The sequence below is a fragment of the Nicotiana attenuata genome, unplaced genomic scaffold (genome assembly GCF_001879085.1).
Source record: "Nicotiana attenuata strain UT unplaced genomic scaffold, NIATTr2, whole genome shotgun sequence".
NCBI lineage: Eukaryota > Viridiplantae > Streptophyta > Magnoliopsida > Solanales > Solanaceae > Nicotiana > Nicotiana attenuata.
In genome coordinates this window covers 24,156-30,508 of record NW_017672338.1, presented here as the reverse complement: position 1 = coordinate 30,508, position 6,353 = coordinate 24,156, and the positions used below count along the sequence as shown (strand labels likewise).

The 6,353-nt window shown below is 34.6% G+C and overlaps 3 protein-coding genes across 3 annotated transcripts in view; all 3 read left to right on the top strand.

The window, feature by feature from the left end:
* The window catches only part of LOC109212817, a 5,285-nt gene extending 4,319 nt beyond the window's left edge, over window positions 1–966 (top strand). Inside the window, exons 2-3 of the mRNA XM_019376502.1 lie at window positions 12–374; window positions 741–966. Coding sequence (XP_019232047.1) covers window positions 12–374; window positions 741–966 — 589 coding nt within the window. The remainder of the gene's footprint in view (window positions 1–11; window positions 375–740) is intronic.
* The window catches only part of LOC109212822 (50S ribosomal protein L18-like), a gene marked incomplete in the record, with an annotated part of 32,942 nt that overhangs the window by 21,784 nt on the left and 4,805 nt on the right, over window positions 1–6,353 (top strand).
* LOC109212816 lies at window positions 4,432–5,524 on the top strand. The gene is made up of 2 exons (XM_019376501.1): window positions 4,432–4,886; window positions 5,254–5,524. Exons 1-2 carry the CDS (start codon window positions 4,432–4,434, stop codon window positions 5,477–5,479), a joined length of 681 nt encoding a protein of 226 aa, XP_019232046.1. The 3' UTR covers window positions 5,480–5,524.

Here is a 6,353-nt window from a genome sequence, read left to right as displayed (position 1 = left end):
TTTGCCACCAGACAACGATGTCCGATCCCCGAATTGCCTCAACCAGCAATTGGTGGCAAAAAAAGAAGAGCAATGGCAAATGGGGTTCAAAAAACACTCTCAAAAATATCATTGCTTGTTAATTTCTTGCCAACAGGCACACTTTTAACTTTTGAAATGGTACTTCCATCAGTCTATGGCAAAGACGATTGTTCCCCTGTCACTACATTAATGATTTTAACACAACTTGGCCTTTGTACTTTGTCTTGCTTCTTCTTCCATTTTACCGATAGTTTTCGTGGACCGGACGGGAAAGTTTACTATGGATTTGTGACACCAAGAGGATTGAAAGTTTTCAAGTCCGGACTAGGTGTGGATGTGCCAAAAGATGAGAGGTAATATTTGTGACGGAATAGATATGATAGGCAGATCGCCTGTCACAGTTTTGTAATAGTTTTATGGCAGAATTCATCCATGTGGATTGATATTTATATAAATCATTTTTCACAATTTTGTGACAGTTTTGATGATGGAATTCATCCATGTGGATTGATATTAATTTTGTGATGGAATATATATGACAGACAGATCGTCTGTCACAATTTTGTGACAGTTTTTATGTCTGAATTTATCCATATGGATAGATATATGTGATGATTTTATTCTTTCGTCACGAGCATTATTTTTCTTGTAGTAAATTGATTTCACATTTCAAAGCCGTTATTTCATTTTTTTAATCTATTGTTTACTTTTTCTAACAGGTATGTAGTGGGATTCACGGATTTCGTGCATGCAATGATGTCTGTTTTAGTATTTGTGGCGATTGCTTTTTCGGATCATAGAGTGACGCTTTGTTTATTCCCTGGACATGCAAAAGAACTTGATGAAATTATGAGGAGTTTTCCTTTAATGGTGGGAGTTATTTGCAGTGGACTTTTTCTTGTTTTTCCCAATACTAGATATGGTATTGGATGTATGTCTGCTTAATAATTAGGATTATTATTCAAGTAATTATTCGGGCGGGTTGTGCTTTAATTTTAGGTTGTTTTTGTTTTTCGATTCTTCTTTTCCAATTGTGTATATGTGAGGATTTTTTAGTTAGTTCTTTATGGTACTATTTGACGTATTGTAATTTAAGTAATTACTCTATATATGATCAATAAGTGACTGTGTTTGTTGTTTAGATCTATGGATCAATTTATTTAGGAGCTTTTCTCTATCAGTTGTTAATGTTTATTAACAGAACTAGATGTACCCACCGGGTCCCGCTATTTCAAGGCGTGCACCACGGTTAGTTCCACGGGGCCCTGGAGACGCGGCCGGTTTGTAATGCCTCCAGTGGCCTGTTGGGGCTCGAACTGGCGACCTGAAGGACTTTGTCCTCAGGCCTTTACCAACCGAGCTACCCCTCAGGGTTAGTAAGACTTCAATTTCGTGGTTCTATCCATAGTTTGAGCATTCTCATCATAATTTTAAGAAAATTCTAATTTCAAGTTCAAATAATCTTTTTCTTCCATTTTTAAGTATAATCTTATAGTATTACATGTTTTCACGTGACTTTTTATTAACTTACCACTTTATTTATTATTACTGTTCTTTAATATTTATATTATTTAAAAGTATTGCTCGAAATTCTTAAGTTATTTAGGAGGAAGAAACTAGTTTGGAAGAGTATAATTGGGAATAATGCATTTAGTATTTTAGCTTGCAAGAGATCTGGGCTTTAAGATCATACATTATTGAGCAGAAATTAGTCATTTTTCCATAGAAACAGAACAAGGGTAGAAAATTGACTAAGGTAAATTCAAAGAGTTTATTGGATTCTTGGCATATTTTTGTATAGAAGTAGCCAACAATGTCTTCGAATTTAACCTAAGGGGTTGATATTTCGTGTATTTCCCTATTACATAAGAACCGTCAGGCTTCGACAACATGGCTTTTCTATTAGGATACTCATATGTTATTTTTACTCACACATTGACATTTAAAACATTGCATATCTCTATGACTAGTAGGAATAAGTAGAGGATTTGTACCTTTGCCCTTGTTATCCATCATCTTTTGGCTTGTTCCAGTTAGATGAAGTTTGTTTGCCCTTTTCTTGATTTGTTCTTCCCCTTGGCTTGCTAAAAGCAATGCTTAATCTTAATTGTTCTCGAAAATCATTTCATGAACTCTCTCTCTCGCACAAACACACAGCATATACGTATAACTTTATTGATTCACTGTAATCATTAAACTTCTTTTCGGTCTTGGCAATTTAATGGAACTCCTGAAAAACCAAGACTTTCAGTCTTCTGCTCAGAAATACGGTTATATGCTACATTGGTAGATGACCAAAATAAGAAGTCTTTGTTTTACGGGAGCACTTTGCAAAAATCAATCCGGGGTGATCCACCATGCAGCACTGTAGTGAGTAACCTTAGCATATTAAGACATAATTATAAATATGTTAGTGCAAATTTTATAGTGAGTGGTATTTCAAGACTGCTTAATTTGAAGATGGGATCTCAGTTTTCTATGTTTTCTTGTTCCAATGCATTTTGGGATTTTCAAGTCATAGAATCATCCTTTGACTTTGTCCCTCTCAATCACAGGAAGCAGCGGAACGTGTCGGAGAGAAACTTGTGCAGACTTGTGTTGATCTCAACATCAATGAGATTTCATCTTATGATTGCAATGGTTTTGCTCGAGGAAAAAGAATGCAAGCGTTTGAGATTGCCATTTCTCGCCATGGTTTCCTGCCCAGATAGTTTCTTCCTTCTTTTCTATGTGAATTATTTATAGCCTTCAGAAGTCTGAAGCTTTCTCATAGGGGCTAGGGATGGCAATAGGACAGGGCAGGGCGGGGCAGGTGAAGTATTGCCCTGCCACAAAATCAGCATGCCCTGCCCTATTTAACAGTGTTTCTCTTTTTCAACCTGCCCCGCCCTGCCCCGTTTAGCTTTTTTGTTTCTTTCCATTCTTTTAAGTTTGGAACTGTAACTATTCATGTTATTATAAAAAGAAAGATGAATATGATTTCCATGATAAATCTGATAACGGTATGGCTTCGGTTTACATGACGTAAAATTACTTTATTAAGAGCATGTCATTAAGGCTAAAATTGAATGATGTCTTTCTTTTAACAAGAGATTAAAAAGGAAAAGAGTGTCGTATAAAATGGAATATCATATCTGTACATGCAAAATTAACATTTTGACGTGGAAGACAGCAAACACAACGCTTTAATCAAAGAAGTTCAGAATCATAGACCGTACATCTACTGACATAGTAAGTAATAGTTGTACCCAACAGTTGATTGACCTGTATATCTACCTAAAGACCTGGAGCAATAAACCCTTTATAAACCACTGGAGTTCACTGTAGCTGCACTCTTGCTCTTGCTTCATTTAACATATTCACAAAATATCTCCCACCCAAGATCCACCAATATTACATAACCAAATATTTGCCTAGAATTAAAAACAAAATAATTTGTGGACAACACTTTATATATCTACCCCAAACCAGGAAAAAATAAAAACATAACATAGAAAAAAGACAAACCTCCATCCTATGAAGTAGGCAAACGCAATTAAAAGAAAATTCTAGTTTGTTTGTTGACTTTGCAGCAAAAATCCTGCCCTATCCCTGCCATGCCCCATTAACTATTTCTTGAAAGTGTGTTAATACTTTGCCCTGCTCTGCCCCAATAAGGTTTTGCCCAGCCTCGCCCCGTTTGCCATCCTTAATTGGGGCGTAAAGTAGACGCATATGTAACTACCTTAATAGTAAAGTTTATTATGGATAACTTATGGACGCTTATTTTTATGCTATCAATGTATTTGAACTTATTTTATCAAGTAATTTACATTATTTTCTAGGCTACCAAGTTAGACTACAGGTTCTGTTGTAGTTCACTTTAAGTTGATGGGAAAAAATAGTTTTTCACTATCATTGCACATAAATTTAAACTCTTTTATCATTTCCCTTTGTCCAATAATAATACTAATCCTTTTCGATTATTGAGGTCTATATTAACAGTATTGGAAGGAACATATCTAAACTCATGTAAATCAAATATTTTTTTGTTGGACTCTCTGAGTAATCATAGCAGTCATTTTGCCTTTTCCCAAAATGATTTATTTTTAAAAAGTAATTAACGGGGAAAAAAAAGTAACTACCAAAATGAGGACTTGCAAATTTTGAATTTGAGAGGAATAGTTTGCGGGTGGCAACCATTCGAAACAAGTTAGTTACTTAATGTTAACCAAATTCAAAAATTGTTTATGCCATATTTAATTTACCTACCCAAAACTATAAATAAACCAAAAAGTACATCAAATCAAGTATCCAATACTCCAAACTAATTCATCATCTTTGACTGAAAACTTCATTCGTGATCTTTATTCTTCTTTTTTATTTTCTCAATCTTCAACCCCTCTAAATCTTCTCAATTTTCTTTAAAAAATGGAGCAAAGTACTGAGGGAATTGGGATCAAAATCTACAGTGCATCAAAACGTGCAGATACATCAATATACCCTACTAATTTGCCACCAGACAACGATGTTCCGATCCCCGAATTGCCTCAACCAGCAATTGGTGGCAAAAAAAGAAGAGCAATGGCAAATGGGGTTCAAACAACACTCTCAAAAACATCATTGCTTGTTAATTTCTTGCCAACAGGCACACTTTTAACTTTTGAAATGGTACTTCCATCAGTCTATGGCAAAGGCGATTGTTCCCCTGTCACTACATTAATGATTTTAACACTACTTGGCCTTTGTACTTTGTCTTGCTTCTTCTTCCATTTTACCGATAGTTTTCGTGGACCGGACGGGAAAGTTTACTATGGATTTGTGACACCAAGTGGATTGAAAGTTTTCAAGTCCGGACTAGGTGTGGATATGCCAAAAGATGAGAGGTAATATTTGTGACGGAATACATATGATAGGCAGATCGCCTGTCACAGTTTTGTAATAGTTTTATGGCAGAATTCATCCATGTGGATTGATATTTATATAAATCATTTTTCACAATTTTGTGACAGTTTTGATGATGGAATTCATCCATGTGGATTGATATTAATTTTGTGATGGAATATATATAACAGACAGATCGTCTGTCACAATTTTGTGACAGTTTTTATGTCAGAATTTATCCATATGGATTGATATATGTGATGATTTTATTCTTTCGTCACGAGCATTATTTTTTTTGTAGTAAATTGATTTCACATTTCAAAACCGTTATTTCATTTTTTTAATCTATTGTTTACTTTTTCTAACAAGTACGATAGTGGAATTTACGGATTTCGTGCATGCAATGATGTCTGTTTTAGTATTTGTGGCGATTGCTTTTTCGGATCATAGAGTGACGCTTTGTTTATTCCCTGGACATGCAAAAGAACTTGATGAAATTATGAGGAGTTTTCCTTTAATGGTGGGAGTTATTTGCAGTGGACTTTTTCTTGTTTTTCCCAATACTAGATATGGTATTGGATGTATGTCTGCTTAATAATTAGGGCAGGGTTGTGCTTTAATTTTAGGTTGTTTTTGTTTTTCGATTCTCCTTTTCCAATTGTATATGTGAGGATTTTTTAGTTAGTTCTTTGTGGTACTATTTGATGTATTGTAATTTAAGTAATTACTCTTTATATGATCAATAAGTGACTGTGTTTGTTGTTTAGATCTATGCATCAATTTATTTAGGAGCTTTTCTCTATCAGTTGTTAATGTTTATTAACAGAACTAGCTGTACTCACCGGGTCCCGCTATTTCAAGGCGTGCACCACGGTTAGTTCCACGGGGCCCTGGAGACGCGGCCGGTTTGTAATGACTCCAGTGGCCTGCTGGGGCTCGAACTGGCGACCTGAAGGACTTTGTCCTCAGGCCTTTACCAACCGAGCTACCCCTCAGGGTTAGTAAGACTTCAATTTCGTGGTTCTATCCATAGTTTGAGCATTCTCATCATAATTTTAAGAAAATTCTAATTTCAAGTTCAAATAATCTTTTTCTTCCATTTTTAAGAATAATCTTATAGTATTACATGTTTTCACGTGACTTTTTATTAACTTACCACTTTATTTATTATTACTGTTCTTTAATATTTATATTATTTAAAAGTATTGCTCGAAATTCTTAAATTATTAAAATTTACCAATAATATTTGTAAGTATTGTATATTTACTTTATTTTATTTATAAACTAATTCGTTGTATAAATATCCTCTCTTTAGCTCTAATATGTTTTAATTATTTAAAATTTCCTTTTTCTTAAATTTATTAGACTTGAATTATGTGGCCTTATCCATAATATGACTTTTTTCTTCTCATAATAAACAAAAGAACCTCACTTATGGGGTGTGTGTGTGTGTGGGGGGGGGGGGGGGG

What these genes read in the sequence shown, in the direction of transcription:
- LOC109212816 (XM_019376501.1), top strand. Translation starts at nt 4,432, where the DNA reads ATGGAGCAAAGTACTGAGGGAATTGGGATCAAAATCTACAGTGCATCA. An exon ending in GATATGCCAAAAGATGAGAG is followed by an intron (nt 4,887 to 5,253) that starts GTAATATTTGTG and finishes TTTTCTAACAAG; the next exon opens with TACGATAGTGGAATTTACGG.